The sequence below is a fragment of the Pyrus communis genome, chromosome 15 (genome assembly GCF_963583255.1).
Source record: "Pyrus communis chromosome 15, drPyrComm1.1, whole genome shotgun sequence".
In the NCBI taxonomy this organism is placed as follows: domain Eukaryota; kingdom Viridiplantae; phylum Streptophyta; class Magnoliopsida; order Rosales; family Rosaceae; genus Pyrus; species Pyrus communis.
Window position 1 is genome coordinate 9,266,277 of NC_084817.1, and position 17,375 is coordinate 9,283,651.

General features: G+C 36.7%; 1 protein-coding gene across 1 annotated transcript; it reads left to right on the top strand.

The window, feature by feature from the left end:
* The first annotated feature begins 10,272 nt into the window (after window positions 1-10,272).
* On the top strand, window positions 10,273-10,798 carry LOC137717024 (uncharacterized). Its single transcript, XM_068456343.1, has 2 exons — window positions 10,273-10,365; window positions 10,466-10,798. Exons 1-2 carry the CDS (start codon window positions 10,273-10,275, stop codon window positions 10,796-10,798), a joined length of 426 nt encoding a protein of 141 aa, XP_068312444.1.
* Window positions 10,799-17,375: the final 6,577 nt, after the last annotated feature.

Here is a 17,375-nt window from a genome sequence, read left to right on the forward strand (position 1 = left end):
CGCCATATGTTATCCTGACGCTGCTCGTCTGTATCAATCTTGAGACTTAAATCTAAACAAATGTTAGATGGGCAAGCCATTTTCAGAAATGATGAAGGAAGTCAGATAAAATCTCAGGAGTGCAAGAAAGGGAAATTTCTGTAGGCAACAATTTTCTGAGTGTTTCTGTACAAAATTGATATCTCTATAAAAGGAGGGGCAACAGGACCACTTATTCAAAAATCGAAGAGACACCGATTTTTGAATTTCAAAAGTCGGATTTCCCTGCATGACGTCTGTCAACTTTTCTCAGACGCAATCTCAGCTCTTGGATATCATGTGCAACTTTGTCAAAGATCTCTGATAAAGTTGAAAACGCGTGAATCTTACTGTTCTAATTACACCACAGTTGCTGACAAGAGTAAAGGCACAGCACTACTACCTGCTATTGGGAAATCCATATATATGTCAACATCTGTCCTCCATGGCAAGGCAGAACTGAAAAATATCTAACTCTTCCTCATCTCCGAGAATGCATCTTTCACAAAGTATCTCGAAATACTCAGTTTTCTTCCTCTCCGAGAATACCTCTACAAACAAGTCATACCAGAGTAAGAGTATCTCATATCATCAGGGACGAGAACAAGAGTATCTCATATCATGCAATCTCCATGTCCTTTCCTTTGTCCTTGTTCTTACCTGCCAAGACAAGGACAAAGAAAGCAATATGTCGGAACCTCCACTCAAACTTTCGCTGCCACCAAGAAGTGATGGTCCATTCAAATGCAAGTTTTGCATCCCACTCCTGTATCAGAGGACAAATACTACAAGAGAAGATGCCAAACCTACATAAGGAAAATACCACTTCTGCAAAATGAGCAAGTAAGGCAAGTGAAAATGATACATTGAAGCATGTGGAGACAACCACAACAAACACATGTCAGTTCATCCCCGACAAAGCCTAAGATCACTTGTCACATGAAGCTCCTCATGATCCAATTTCATTCAAGATTAAGCCTAGACGGCCTTTGAAGAAATCACAAGTCCGATTCAAGATCAAGTGTCCACCACCCTTGAATCAAATTCAGCTCCAGATAAAATAGGTAAATTCAGACCTTTGGAGGAAGTCTAGCAGAAGACCCTCTAACCCAGTTCAAGAACAAGCCTGTGGAAAGTTAACAACAAGTGAAACACCTCATTCGGCAACTATCACTGCTAAAAGATTAAAGCAGCAGGATCAATGATCAGCCTAAAGAATTTGAAATCAGGGGGAGAAACTCATCAAGAGGGAGCATCCAAAAATAAATCAAGATTTTAACGAGGCAACTGATGTGATGTGTGAGCATTCAAGGGGGAGTGTTGAAAATACTAGTGGGTAATGAATGCCCACAGTATTGAATACCTGCCACAACATTGAAAACATTGCCAAAGGGTTGAAAACCTTGGCAGAATATTGATATGTGGAGATTATATTGTCAAAGATGTGTGCTTGGAGTTGCTCTATAAATAGAGCACTCCGTATGCTTTGAAGCTAGAGCACAGAAAAAAGAGAAAGAGAGGAAGAGAAGAGGAGAGAATAAATAAAGTTATCTTTGTACTCTTATTATTCAAATTATAATGAAAGCACTACTGCGGCCTGAGGACGTACTCCAGTCACACTGACTATAGAGGAACCTTGTAAATTTTGTGTCTTATTTTATTTATTCCATTGTACACACATCGTCTATTTTACAACATATATATATATATATATCATTCTATTGTTAATTACAATGTTTTGCTTTCTTTCAAAGTCCAACAAGAATTCACATATAGAGCTGCTATAGATGTCAGTGTGGATGGTCAATTATTGAAGGCAATCCGAGAGATGTGGTAAAGCCATTTCCAATCAAGGAGAGTAGTTGTACAGTATTGTCCCTATCCCAGCAAATATAGCTTTTCTAGTCAAGCGGGTCATGATTTAATTCCAATAGGTAAACTTCTGATGATACAATTATATCACTGTGATTGCTTTCTCGATCATTATTCGAATTAAATCACATGCTCCATCACTTGTGTAGACTCCGTCAATTTTGATGAGTTTCACAAAGAGGATTCGGAGAAAATCTTCATTCTTTGCGAATATTCTTTCTAAGCAAGCTACTTAATGCGTTACTAAATTTAAAAGTAATGTTAGGAAGATTAAATTTATAAATTAAGTTTTGTAAACTAAATGACATATAAGTTGATGATTGAATTATTACTTAAACGTTGATAAACGTGCTCATTTCTTATTAGTGACACATCATTTAATTTATAATTTTAGTCTATAAATTTAATTTTCCTAACGTTACACTAAATTTAAACTCAAAGTTTTTCTTCGATTAAAAAAATACAATGCTAATAGAAGTGCAGATTTCGGTTGGAGGAGTAAAAGTAGGTGGGAACACATTGAAGTTATTGATTAGGTAAAATTGCCGGACCCCATACAACGCGTTGCATTTTCCAACTTTAAGTTTTTGGCATCAAAACAATAGTCAGTGAAACATCCCACGTGAAAAGAGTTGAGGGATATCTGAACACTCTGAAAACTTAATAGTACTCTAGTAGCAAAGCAAAACTAGCTCATCCCCACAATCCAAACTATTTCTTCCTTTTTATTTCATTTCTGATTTGCAGACTTATTTCTTAAGAAACATCATTTAATTTATATACTATACCCAAAAACAATACAAGTAAAAAGAAGAATAAAAATTCCCGACAATTCCAACTTTTGTCTTCCTTTTGTTTAATCCACCTCCCAAAAACAAAAAATCCCACAACGACTCACCCTATCACAGCGGGTAGATAGTTTTGAAAGGGTGGTGCTATCACTCACCTTTTTTTTACTTTTCACAAAATGCTCTCAATTTTTATAATAAATTAAAGATGATAAAATGACAGAAATTAACAAAATGTGTATGAAAAATAAATTAAGGTCACCCTTTTGAAAAACAATAATCATATCTGAACTTGTTTTACTAGAGCCCAAAAAAAAGCCTGGCAATTGAAAGACTTAATTGCTTAGCCGAAATCATAAAATCCAAACTACAGTGATGGATCACATTTTCCTCCCTCGTGGCTCGATTTGGTTATGAGGTCAAATGTAGAGATTTTAGTACATATTTTGAGTTCATAAACTTGAAGTTTATTTAATGACAACGCGCATAACAACTTTGAATTTCTATGAGAAGTAATACGTTGATTTCAAATAATCCATGTTCTGTGGGATTCATTTTTCAGTTCATATAGGTACCGTTTGGTACGTGGGACGGGACGGAACAGAGTGGGACAAGGCGTTCCGTCCCACGTTTGGTGCGCCTAAAACGGGTGGAACGAGTTGTTCCATGGGACGAGTTTTGGGTAAATTTTCATTCCACCTCAACCCCCTGGAACGACTCGTTCCACATATGTGGAACACAAAATTATAATCTCTCCGTCTCCTTCTTCTTCCTCCTTGTTTCCATCCGAGGACATCTTTTCTCCCGTTCCGTCCTGTCCTGTCCCGTTCCGTTCCATCCCGTCCCGTCTGCATACCAAACAATACCATAATGAACACCAATACATCAAGGACAATAAGAATCCTTGGAATACAATGTTGAGGTAGCACTCTTGCCTCTTCAAAGGTCCGGTTGATCCTAGAGGACACAATAGAGTCACCGGCGACAGTGAGGTGGAAGGCTGGATCGATGTGGGATATTTTGTTTTAGCAAGGGGTGGTACGCCCTTGAGTTGGAATTGTCGGGGGAAATTTTGATGGTGGGGTGTTTTTAACAAATTATGGGGTGTGAACAAAACAACCTTAATCTAATCTAATATCTATAGAAGTTTTATTTTGAACTCATGTAACTTCATCCCTCACAACTTAAACTTTAAATATGAATTGTCTTTTTTTTTTTTTTTTTTTTTTTAATCTTGTAGCATAATTACTAACAATACAAGATAAAATTGACAATAAAATTAAAATTTATCAAAATCAACATCATGGGGATCATCGTGGGTCAATATTCTCCACGATTAAGACTTGAAAAATACGCTCTACGGCCAAGGGCACTATAAACGCTCTTTGTCGTCTTTCATAGCAAATGACACACTTGAAATGGGGGGAAAAAAATAGAGAAGAAGAAGAAGAATGATTTTGACTAAATAAAGATCTCTTCTAATTGGGATACCCAGGAGTGCCTCCACATTCAAAGAAGGCGGAACAAACTCAACCATAAAGAATACGAAGTGGGCGATGACTAAATGAATATGAAGCAAAAAACCCGCTTCTAACCTTGTTTAAACACAAACTCCAATAATCAAACCTTTACCATCACAATCTTTAACCAACGTTTTATTTTGGCTAAAATCCTAGGATGCTCTCATAGAGAAAAGCAAGCATTTTGATAGTGTTTGGACCCAAATTAACAGTTTTGGGCTGAGAGAAATTATGGGCTCTGCCCAGGGGAGAAATCTCATAATACTTGGAATATTCCCAAGTCAAGCCCAACCCAAGGAAGGACAACCGAGTCCTACCAGGAATTGGTTTCATCGTAAACTTGGAGAAAGTCGGCTGAGTCCTGATGCAATAAAAAGTCTTCATATGCCCGTGGTGCCTCGAATCAAGGAGCATCTATAGAGGATCAAGGACTGAATCTGGAAGAAAATGAGGCTGGATTCAGAGTGTTAAATATACTAGAATAGGTCGAAGCCCATTCAGAATGGATAAAGGAGAACTCGAGGAATTATGATCCGAGTGAGATTCAACTTCTTCCATGTGGGAAATTATTACCATGAATGGAGAAGGGAGTGCATCATTCAAAGCCCTCTTCAAAATAACACACAAATCTGTCATGCACGAACTCTCGCTTTACGCAAAACCCCTCAAACATCTTGAGAATTTAATTTTACTGTTTTTCCCACCAACACATCTTCAATTTGGGTAAACAGCACTGCGAAGCCAACTAGTGACATCTTCAATTTGGATATATAGCCTTGGAGCTGTAGAATCAAGCGATCGATGAACACCTTCAGTTTAGATAAACAGCACTACTTCGAGACCAACTGATTAGCTATCTGAGTCTTGGTCAACAAGGACTGAAGGTCACTTCATTATCTTCACGGCGAGTAAGGTGTGACTAGGTTACGGCATTCGGTGCACTGAAGGCCAAATATTTATTGAACTTCATAGTAACTAGCAGTCTTGTCTTCAGGCTCTAGATCCCAAAGGCAAAGACGTGTTCCTTCCTCGGCCACAGTCGTAAGATTTAGAAATAATCATCCCGCCCCACGCCACATCGACATTCATTCACTCCCTGGCCGAGCTCGGCCGACGAGTTGGCACGCCCCACATTCAACCAAATGACGTAGTTAGCTTATTAGTTATTCGGCATGTGCGACGTAGGCTAAGCAGTTTTTAGGCTCAACAGATAGAGAAAGACAAGCTTTTTGACCGATGGATGGTAATTTTAAAGTTTTGGATCCTCAAACTAAGGTATGAATCGATTTATGCAAGATTTTTTGGTTTGATTTCAATTTTTTTTTTTTAAAGTTTAGGAGTATATTGCCAGCAAAAAAGGACTTTGTTAGCCAAAGTTTGTGTGTGGGAAACAAAGGAAAGAAAAGAAAAAGATGCCCTAGCTTTTAACGTGAGAAAGCCGTTACAAATCGTCTATGATTTAGAAATGGTCTATGATTGATGGAATTTATGCTGAAGCTAAGGTTGCATCCATGCAATTTTCCATGGCTATGTAGGCTTCATTCCGTGGTTGCAGCGATGCATTTTTGTTCTGTAATGCTTGCGGAATTGTTCAGTCAGCAGCTACCGAATAAATTAAAACGTCAGAAGAGAGAATGTATGCTTTGAATTTGGTTTTTTATTTTTTAAATAAGTGTAAAGATAAATTTACACATTGAATTGAGTTTGTGAGAGTAGTAAATTTGTGTTTAAAGAAATATTGATAGTTGAATTAAATGAGTATAAAGAATAAATTACGTGTAAAATAAAATTATATGGATTCAAATAAAGCTTTCCTAATATATCATGTGTAAGTCGTTTTTTCATATGGCATAGTGTTACTTGGATATACTGCGATGTAAGTAAACACTTGAGGAAGGTGAAACTTAGACGAAAGTCACGAAATCCAATTCCCGCTATCTACTTGATCTTAGCCAAAAGAACAAGAAATACATGTAAAAAGAAGAACAAAATTTCCCGACAATGTTTAATCCACCTTCCAAAAATAAAAAGTCCCACAGCGACTAACACTATCGCTGCGGGTATATAGTTTTGAAAGTGTGGTGCTATCACTCACACTTCTTTTTATTTTGTATACAATGCTCTTAATTGTTTTACAGTTGAATTAAACGCATTGAAGATAATAAAATGATAAAAATTAACAAAGAGTATACGTTGCCAAAATTAGATTAACCGAAATCAACCCAATTAAGTTCAAATTTTAATGCTCGCAAGTGTACCAATCGTTAAGTAGTGTAGTAGGCAAGCACAAGATCGTTCCAACTAAGATTGAAATAATTCTATCTAACTTAATTTGTATTGCACTTGAATTGAAATTGTACGATTAATGATTGAGAAAAATTTAGGAGTAGAGATTCTAAATTAATAAAAAGTAAAATGAAATTAACAAGTAATGTAAAATGATGAACAACGTGCAAAGAAAATTATAAATCAGTTGTGAAAGACACTAGAGCATCCAATTCACCATAACCAATCCAACTCAATTCCTACAGTTAATTATTAATGAGTAATCATCCAAATTGACGGTCTAGTTCCTCTAATTCATATAGTATCCATGGCATCTAGATTACTATGTATACTCATATGTGCTAACAATCCATGGCATCTAGATTACTAAACACACAAGAGTTCATTAACGATTTAGGAACTACTTAAGAGACCGCATGAAACCTAGTGTATTGCATCTACAACAAGGAATTCATGGTACCATTTGCAAGACGCTAAAACCGAATTAACAACATGGCATCTGTGTTAACTCTCATCAAATACACTCAACTCAAACCAAAGTGGTGGCCAATCACCAATATTAAAATCAAGCTCATAAGAACAACAAAATGATACTCAAAGTGATTGAAAATTCATAAATAATTAAACTAAGAAATTAAGAATTCATAGTTAGGCTACATCGTAGCCCTAGCGAAAAGAAATTAGTTCCGGAACATAATCGAAAATATTATTGAATTCATAAAATTAAAAAAAAAAAAAAAGTTTAGAAAAGCCTAAAAAATGCCCTTGCTCTGCTGTTGCCTTCTTCTTCTTATTCTGTCACATCCCGGCCCGGGCCCCCACCATATCCTGGGCTCGACTCCACCATAACATGATATTGTCCGCTTTGGGCCCCAACCACACCTCACGATTTTGTTTTTGGGAACTCACGAGCAACTTCCCAGTGGGTCACCCATCCTGGGATTGCTGTAGCCCAATCTCGCTTAACTTCGGAGTTTCTATGAATTCCAAAGCCCAAAAGGCCTTGTGTTAGGTAGAGATGAGAATATACATATAAGGCTTACAGGATCCACTCTACTAGACGATGTGGGATATTACATGTTCCGCCAATGCTTTTCTCTTTTCTTTTCTTTTTTTCTTGAATGATGATCAGTTTCCTCCCTTTAATTCCTCTTCTTTTTCTCTTTTTTCCATGAATCATGACCAACCAATTAACTATATTAACCAGCTGTTTTTTCCTTCTTTGTCTTGCCCACTTTTGCTTCCTTCTTCTGCTTGTCTTATTCTTCCTTTTCTTCTTCCCACTTTCATTCATTTCTTCCATAATGAGCAGCCCCAACTATCTCCAAATTAATGCCAATTGAACTCCAGCTGTTCCTTTTGGTTTCTTTTGTCTTTCCCCTTAACTTCCTTCTTTCATTCTCCGTAACTGACGAAGGTTTAAAACCACAACCATGACCTTCATATTGCCCTCTTAAATTCTCTACTTGATTCGAAACGGTAATTGTATTTTCCAAATAGACATCCTCCAATTTTATTCCAATGAGTATCCTGCAAAGAGATTGAAGTAAAACAAATTTAAGTCACATGTATTTTCTAAATCGTAAATCCATAGTCCACACTTCAATCATGGTCATAGGCATTTAACATAGCACATGATTATATTAAAACTAAGAAATTAATATGACTTTGATCCTATTCATTAGTATGACTATAAAAACTCAAAGTTATATAATTCCTCTTGTTTATATCCAACATGTCATCATAAAATGTAACTTTCAGGGTAAAATAAGTAATAAAATATGTGCTCATCGGTGTATAAAAAGTTAAATGAGATGTGTCGATAATACCATTCTTTTTAAAAATAAAAATAAAAAATCATATCTTAACTTGTTTTACTTGAACCCCAAAAAGAAGCCTGGCGTTTGAATTCTGTTTCCCTCAAAGACTTAATTGTTTATCTAAATCATAAAGACCAAACCACACTACAGCCATGGATCACATTTTCCCTCCCTCGCGGCTCGATTTCAAAGGTCCGGTTGATCCTAGAGGACACAATAGAGTCACCGGCGACGGTGAGGTGGTAGGTTGGATAGATGTGGGATGCTTTGTATTTGTAAGGGGTGGCACTTCCTTGAGAAACAAGGGTAAAGTTGGAATTATGGGGGGTGAACAAAAGAATTTTAATATAATATCATGAGAAATTTTATTTGAACTCATATAACATAATTTTACACTCAACTTAAATTTTAAATGTAAATTGTCTTTTTTACTTTATTGCATAATTACCATCAGTACAAGATAAACTAATAATAAAATTAAAATTTATTAATAAATAAAAAATCCAACAAACAAATCCTAACCATCACACAATCTTTAACCAATGTTCTATTATGGCTAAAGCCCTAAGATGATCTCATATAGAAAAACAAGCTTTTTCGACCGATAGGTGGTGATTTTAAAGTTTTGGATCCTCCAAGTAAGGTATGAGACGATTTATGCAAAAAAATAATTTTGAATTCAAGTTTTTTCTAAGGTTTAGCATTGCCTGCATAATAAGACTTTGTTAGCCCAAGTCTGTGTGTGCGAAACAAAAGAAAAAAAAAAGATTTAGACCCTAGCTTTTAATGTGAAAAAAGAAGAGGAGTTGTAAAGGAAAAAGGTCCTTTGATTCGTGGAATTATGTTGAAATTAAGGTTGCAGCCATGACATTTTCCAACTGGAAGCAAATAGAAATCCTGACATTAAGGGCAAAGTGGCCAATTCACCATTCAACCCCACTAAAGCTGAAAAAACATCTTCCAACTGGAAGCAAATAGAAATCCTGACATTAAGGGCCAAATGATACCGATGACCAACACGTGGAACTAACACGCAGCAGCAGATAAAAGTGGAAAAAGCTGGAACCTAGAAAACACAACATGCACGCACGGACGGAAAGAAAAATGAGAGAGGGGCAAAGTGGCCAATTCACAATTCAACCCCACTAAAGCTGAAAAAACATCTTCCAACTGGAAGCAAATAGAAATCCTGACATTAAGGGCCAAATGATCTCGATGACCAACACGTGGAACTAACACGCAGCAGCAGATAAAAGTGGAAAAAGCTGGAACCTAGAAAACACAACATGCACGCACGGACGGAAAGAAAAATGAGAGAGGGGCAAAGTGGCCAATTCACAATTCAACCCCACTAAAGCTGAAAAAACATCTTCCAACTGGAAGCAAATAGAAATCCTGACATTAAGGGCCAAATGATCCCGATGACCAACACGTGGAACTAACACGCAGCAGCAGATAAAAGTGGAAAAAGCTGGAACCTAGAAAACACAACATGCACGCACGGACGGAAAGAAAAATGAGAGAGGGGCAAAGTGGCCAATTCACAATTCAACCCCACTAAAGCTGAAAAAACATCTTCCAACTGGAAGCAAATAGAAATCCTGACATTAAGGGCCAAATGATCCCGATGACCAACACGTGGAACTAACACGCAGCAGCAGATAAAAGTGGAAAAAGCTGGAACCTAGAAAACACAACATGCACGCACGGACGGAAAGAAAAATGAGAGAGGGGCAAAGTGGCCAATTCACCATTCAACCCCACTAAAGCTGAAAAAACATGAAGAGAAAGAGGGGCAAAACCGGCGGAGCACTGTTAATGAACAGTAGTTTTTCACATATATATACACCTTCTACCCCCACTGGTTTTTCACATTTCCCGTTTTCTGACTCTCTCCATCCAAAATCCGAAAAATCCGTTCCGATTCCGCTTCCGTGTTAACCGAGTCAAACCGCCGAGTCAACGACCATGACTGTAACTGACGTCTCCGCCGCCAAGGCCAAGAAGGCGAGTTCTCCGCTTCCATGCTTGCAACCGCTTCCATGCTTGCAACTAATCCAGGTACGTGGTCGGAAAATCGGTATTCTGGTTTAGTTTATGATGTTGCCGTCTGTTTTGTGTTTTCGGAGGCTGATTGCGATGTCGTTTTTGTGGTTTTCAGATCGGCCAGGTGGGATATTTCCATCTGCATCAGGTCGCCGGCGCCGCTCCGGCGAAAGAGAAGTCCGCGCCGGTGGTCGCCGATGCGAAGGCCAAACCGGCTGTAAAGCCCAAGGGGAAGGTTGCGCCGGAGCCCAACTCACAAGCGGTTGCCGCTAAAGCCAAGAAGGTACCTGAGAAAGTGAAGAAGGCCGTCGCGCCTAAGCCTACTGCCAAGGCCGTCGCGCGTAAGCCTACTGCCAAGGCCGTCGCGCGTAAGCCTACTGCCAAGGCCGTCGCGCGTAAGCCTACTGCCAAGGCCGTCGCGCCTAAGCCTACTGCCAAGGCCGCATGAAAATATTAGTATTTTTTTTATTTATAAAATAATATAAAATAATATTAATTGTAATAATGTATAAGATTTGTAATCGTTCTCGTTGCGGTGATACTGTATTATTATCTGAAGCATTATTAAATAATGTAAAGTAATTTTATTTATAATTTTGGATAAAAATTTTAATCGTTACGCCATTTTGGATAAGAATTATAAATCAAGAAATCCGTTTCCCAGTATCTATGCTTGATTTTAGTCAAAAGGCCAAGGTATTTTTCTACTATCTATTCTATTATTAAAGAAAGAGGCTTTGTCAACCTCAGTCACTTTCAAAATAACAATCATATCCTTATTTTTTATTTTTTATTTTACCCTTACCTTGAATAAACAATATTACAATATAAGTACAAGACAATAATTATGTGATACATTAAAAAATAAATAATGCCCACTTTAAAAGAAAATGCCCTGTCATAATCCCATTTTCATTACTGATTTTTTTTTCTTAGAATTTTAAAAACTAACCGTACTCCCATTTTCATAACTCAAAATAAAATTGTTTACATACGCACAAAGCATGTGGACATCGGCTAGTGTGTATATATGAAGGCATATATCATTATTTTGGTAATTACACTGTTTTGCTTTCTTTGTCCAACAACAGTTCACATGTAGAGCTGCAATCAATAGACCACGGTCCGGATGTAACATTGTAGTCAAGTGGGTCATGTACATCTTAATAATTTCTTCTACACCTACACCAATTAAATTTCATATTAGATTACATTTCAAGTATAACGAAAGTGCAACTCGATCGATCTGATACTAACTATGATATGATGCATTCGATCTACACCTACACCAAGTTTCACCTGCTGATTACCACTTGAAATCTGCATCTTGCTATCTTGATCTATCTGAATTTGTACTGTCATTTTAACTAAGGCCATTTTAGACTTTGATAGCTCTTACATTCTAATTCACTTCCTTTCTCTCCATGATATCTTCGTCAGCTCACACCCGTCTGATTCTCATGAACTACTAAACAGAGACAGTCATGAGGCCCCAAGCAAAAATTTGAGCGATACACCATTTATAGAAATGATAGGAATTTACAAAAAATTTCAAGTGAACCATTGTTTGAGCAATCTCCTCCTCCTTTATTTTTCTTTGTTTTCAGATTTGCAGACTTATTTCTTAAGGAACATCATTTAATTTATATACTAGCCCCAAAATCAATACGAGTAAAAAGAAAAACAAAATTTCCCGACAATTCCAACTTTTGTCTTCTTATTGTTTAATCCACCTTCCAAAAACAAAAAATCCCACTGCGACTCACACTATTGCTGCAGGTAGATAGTTTTGAAAGATGGTGCTATCACTCACATTTTTTTACTTTTCACACACTGCTTTCAATTTTTGCTTATTGGATCAAATAAATTGAAAATAATAAAATAATGAAAATTAATAAAGAGGTGTACATAAGTACAAAGAAGGTATGTCAATAACACCATCTTTTTGGAAAACAATAATCATATCTTAACTTGTTTTACTAGAGCTTCAAAAAGAAGCCTAACGATTGAATTATGTTTCCCTCAAAGGCTTGTGTTGTACTTAATTGCTAGCTAACTCATAATGTCCTAAGAACACTACAGGGATAGATCACATTTTCCGTCACTTAGGGTTCGATTTTAAAAATTAATCACACTCCTTAATCAAAAATAAAAATAAAATGACATGAAATATTAGTTAAAAATCTTGATGGTCAATTATTGAAGGGAATCCGAGACAAGTGGTAAAGTCATTTTTCAATCAAGAATAGTGGTTGTATATTATTGTCCCTATCCCAGCAGCTAAAAGTTAAAAATCCCCAACTGGAGGACCCCATAAACCGCCTTGCATCCTTTTAGAAAACAATAATCATATCTAAACTTGTTTTACTAAAGCTTCAAAAGGAAGCCTGACGATTGAATTATGTTTCCCTCAAAGGCTTGTGTTGTGCTTAATTGCTAGCTAACTCATAATGTCCTAAGCACACTACAGGGATAGATCACATTTTCCGTCACTTAGGGTTCGGTTTTAAAAACTAATCACACTCCTTGATCAAAATTAAAAATCAAATTAAAATAAAATGACATGAAATATTAGTTAAAAATCTGGATGGTCAATTATTGCAGCTAAAAGTGTCGTTCAAAAAAAAGTTTTAGGTAAAATTAGAAAATCTCCAACTGGAGGACCCCATAAACCGCGTTGCATTCCAACTTTAATCTTTTAGCATCAAAACAAAACTCAATGAAACATCCCATGTGGAAAAAATTGACGGAGATCTGAACGCTCTGAACTAGGGCTGGGCACGGGCCGGGCCGGGCCCAATTTTGAAGGGACCGGACCGGACCTAAGTTCAAAGGGAACGGGCCGGGCCGGGCCGGGGATTACATTTTAAATATAAGAACCGGACATTACCCGGCCCGTTTGAAACGGGCCGGTTCGGGCCGGGTCCACCGGGTCTTTTTTTTTTTTTTTTTTTTTTTGTTTTTTGTTTTTTTTTTTTTTTGAAAGAAAAAAAAAATTGTACAGAACTAAATACAAAGTCCAACATCCAATCTAAATACAAAGTCCAACATCCAAGTTCATAGATTAACAATACATTCAAAATAATAATATTACATCTTCCAACATCTAAAAATTAAATCAACATACAAAATATCCGAAAATCCAAGTTCCAACGCCCAAGTTCCAACAACAATCTTCATTGAATCTGTAAACAAAAATAGAATATAAACATGACATTTTTAACGTCCAACATCATATTATCTATCCTCATTCAAATTGAATTATTAAAATTTAAAGTTTATTCATTTGAGTTTAAAATATTACCGCAATTCCTTTTCCTTTATTCGTTTGAGTTGTTTCAATTTCAGGAACACTTGATGAGATTGTTGAACTTGTAGATATAGTATTTGCTCTTTTTCTTTTATATTCTACAACAAAGAACAACTGTTAATTGTAAACCAATTAATATAAAGTTATAAACCAAACTATAAAAAACAAGATAATTACCTTCTTCACACTCTTGATAAAATTCAAGCTCCGCGGGACTTGCTTCATACTCAATGCTGCCAATTGGTTCACTTCTTATCCAATTTTGAAGGCACATCAATGACTCCACTGTTTGAGGAAGGAGACATGATCTACAAGGGTCAATTACTCTCTTTCCTCCACTAAATGCACTCTCACTGGCAACTGTTGACACTTGAATTGGCAAGACATCTTTCGCTATCAAAGCAAGTGTGGGATATGTGCTCCTCCCTTTCAACTTCCACCATTTCAAAACATCAAATTGTGAACCATGTGATAGTTTCTCTACAGTGTCAAGGAGATACCTATCCACCTCATGTGCAAGCGCAATATCCTCGGTGTCTTCTAGTTCCTTTTCCCAATCATCCATGATTTGACTAAATATCATTGGATTTTCTGTTGGCACATTAGAAGATGATTGTTTTACCCTTGAAGAAGTGTCAAGAACTAAATCTTCTCTACCCTTTTGTTGTGTTTGTGAATCGAAAGCTTGACTAGCATATTCATCACACATTGTCTTCAACAATGTCTTCACTTGATTACTTTTTTGTTCAATCTCTTCTTCAAGAAGTTGTAATTGCTTTCTACACAAGTGCATGTAGTGCCTCAATTTGAACCTTGGGTCTAAGACAAGGGCAATTACAAATATTTGATTAAGGGACTCAATTGAACCAAAATACTTTCGATATTTGGCTCTCATGTTGAATGCCATATCACGTAGCACCAACTCTGCAGGTCTTCCAGTTTGCATATATTCAGGCAAAAAAAGTTTTTCTATCTCGTTTTCCACAGCAATGACATCATGAATAGCTGTGTTAGATGTGGGATACTTAGTTGCACTAACTTTCAAAGTTACAAGATAGAAGACCTTTAAAAATTTCACAAACACTTCTGCACTATCCCAATCTTCCTCCTTAGGTGGTCCAATCCTCCCTTTACCCGCCACTTCTTCTCCTTCATCACTAAACACCTTTTCACTGAAATAGGTGGTGTATATATTGGCTTCATCATCTTCGATCATCCTTTCAAATGCTTTTTTAAACTTCAAGCAAGATTCTAGCATCATGTATGTGCTATTCCACCTAGTAGGCACATCCATAACAACTAGACCCCTACTATCCAACTTCTCATTCTCCACACATTTCTTGAAATAACTTAACCTTCGGGGACTTGATCTCACAAACCGCACGGCATTTCTAAGAGCATCCACACTTGTCTCTAATCTTTTCAACCCATGTTTCACTACCAAGTTGATAATATGAGCTAAGCACCTCACATGCATAAACTTGCCATTCATAATCACTTTACTATTAGGCCATTTCTGCATTTTACGAACAACATACTCAATTGCCACCTTATTAGCCGATGCATTGTCAACTGAAATGCACATTACCTTTTCAATCCCCCACTCAACCAAACATTGCTCAATCATCTTCCCTATTTCTTTGCCTTCATGACTTGAAATCAAACAAAAGTTTAGAATCCTTTTGTGCATATTCCAATCATCATCCACAAAATGAGCAGTTAGCACCATGTAGTTCAAATTTTGCACACTTGTCCATGTATCGGTAGTCAAGCTCACTCTATGATTGTGTATCTCCTTTTTTAACTGATCTTTCATGCTATCATACATACTGAATAACTCCCTTACGATAGTTCTCCGAGATGGAACATGCAATCTAGGCTGGACTTTGCACATCATCCGCCTAAACCCTTCACTCTCCACAATACTAAAAGGTACCTCCTCCATCACAATAAACTCAATAATACCTTCCACACTTTCTTCTTGGCTCCACCCTTTAGCAACAAGCATGTTTTTGACATCCCCAGAAGGTCCAGAACTACCTAGAACCTTTTGGCTTTGCAACTCATCAGTTGGTTTATATGACTTGCAATGTTTATTGATATGTTTAATGTAAGTACTAGTTCCACCCCCACTAATATCACATGCAAAAAGGGCGTTACAATGGTTACACTTAGCCTTCAATACTTGTACCTCCACCTTCTCTTTCTTTCCATCCTTTTCTACTTCTTGTATTTCCGAGACGGTACACTTAGTGACATGATCCCAAACCCAAGATCTCTCAGAAGAAGATCTCTCTAGTGAAGCTATTATAGTTGGTTGCTTTGTCTTTGGAATAGGTGGTGCTTTTCTTTTTCTAGAGGATGAGGGGTTTGGGGGAGGCATTGATGGTTTTGACTGTGTGGGTTGTGGAGGACATGGTGATGTAGCCGTAGATGATGCTACATTAGTACTACTAGGGGTACTTTGACTTTGAGATTGAGACATTATGTAAAAATCTGAAAAAATTAAATAATGGAACTATATTCTTTAATCAAATAAAATAACATAATCTCCATGTAAGCATAATCTAAATCTACACATTGATAATGGAACTATATTCTAAATAATGGAACTTAATCTAAATCTAAATAATGGAACTATATTCTTTTACCAAAATGTTTCAAGAAACTATGCTCTTTTCCATAGGCTAAAGAAACTGTGTTTTCTACAATATTGGCCAAGTACTTATTGTGTGTGTGTGTGTGTGTGTGAGATGTCTATGTAAGCAAACAAAAAATAACCATCCAAACCAAAACTATGCTCTTTTCCATGCAGCAGTAAGCAAGAACTCACCAAACCAAGAAATAAAAAATAATCATCCAATGTAGCAGTAACATGCAGCAGTAATGTGTGTGTGAGATGTATATGTAACCATCCAATAAAAAATAACATGCAGCAGTAACATGCAGCAGTAACCATCCAAACAAAAAATAACCATCCAAACAAAAAATAACCATCCAAAACAAAAAATAACCATCCAAACCAAGAACTCACCAGTAAGCAAGCAGAATATGATTCAAAATCTTCCAATTTCCAAACTTTCTCAGTAATAAGTGGCTCCGGAATCTGAAACCAATTCCCAAACAATCAAGAAAATGCATATAATATTCTTGGAAATGCAGCAATGCAAGTAAATGCAATCAGAATTCAGAATTGTCCTTAAATAGCCTAATAAATAACACTGAAGGTTCTCGGTTTAGTTTGCAGTTTTTCTCATGTACTTCAAATTTCAAAATTCAAATCGTGTGCAGGGCCTGCAGGGCAGTAACATGCAGCAACATGCATGCACTCACCATTCATGACATTTTACCAAAATGTTTCAAGAAACTATGCTCTTTTCCATAGGCTAAAGAAACTGTGTTTTCTACAATATTGGCCAAGTACTTATTGTGTGTGTGTGTGTGTGAGATGTATATGTATATGTATTATATTATATATATATATATATATGCAGGCAGAAGGCCTCGGTTCTCATTCTTGCATTGCATACAGGTCCTAACTTCTAATCCCATTAAATCAGAAAATATGATACATTTTTAAATACTAGATGACAACCATGCATTGCACCACATGCATCCAAACCAAGAACTCACCAGTAAGCAAGCAGGATATGATTCAAAATCTTTCAATTTCCAAACTTTCTCAGTAATAAGTGGCTCCGGAATCTGAAACCAA

What these genes read in the sequence shown, in the direction of transcription:
- LOC137717024 (XM_068456343.1), top strand. Translation starts at nt 10,273, where the DNA reads ATGACTGTAACTGACGTCTCCGCCGCCAAGGCCAAGAAGGCGAGTTCT. An exon ending in CATGCTTGCAACTAATCCAG is followed by an intron (nt 10,366 to 10,465) that starts GTACGTGGTCGG and finishes TGTGGTTTTCAG; the next exon opens with ATCGGCCAGGTGGGATATTT.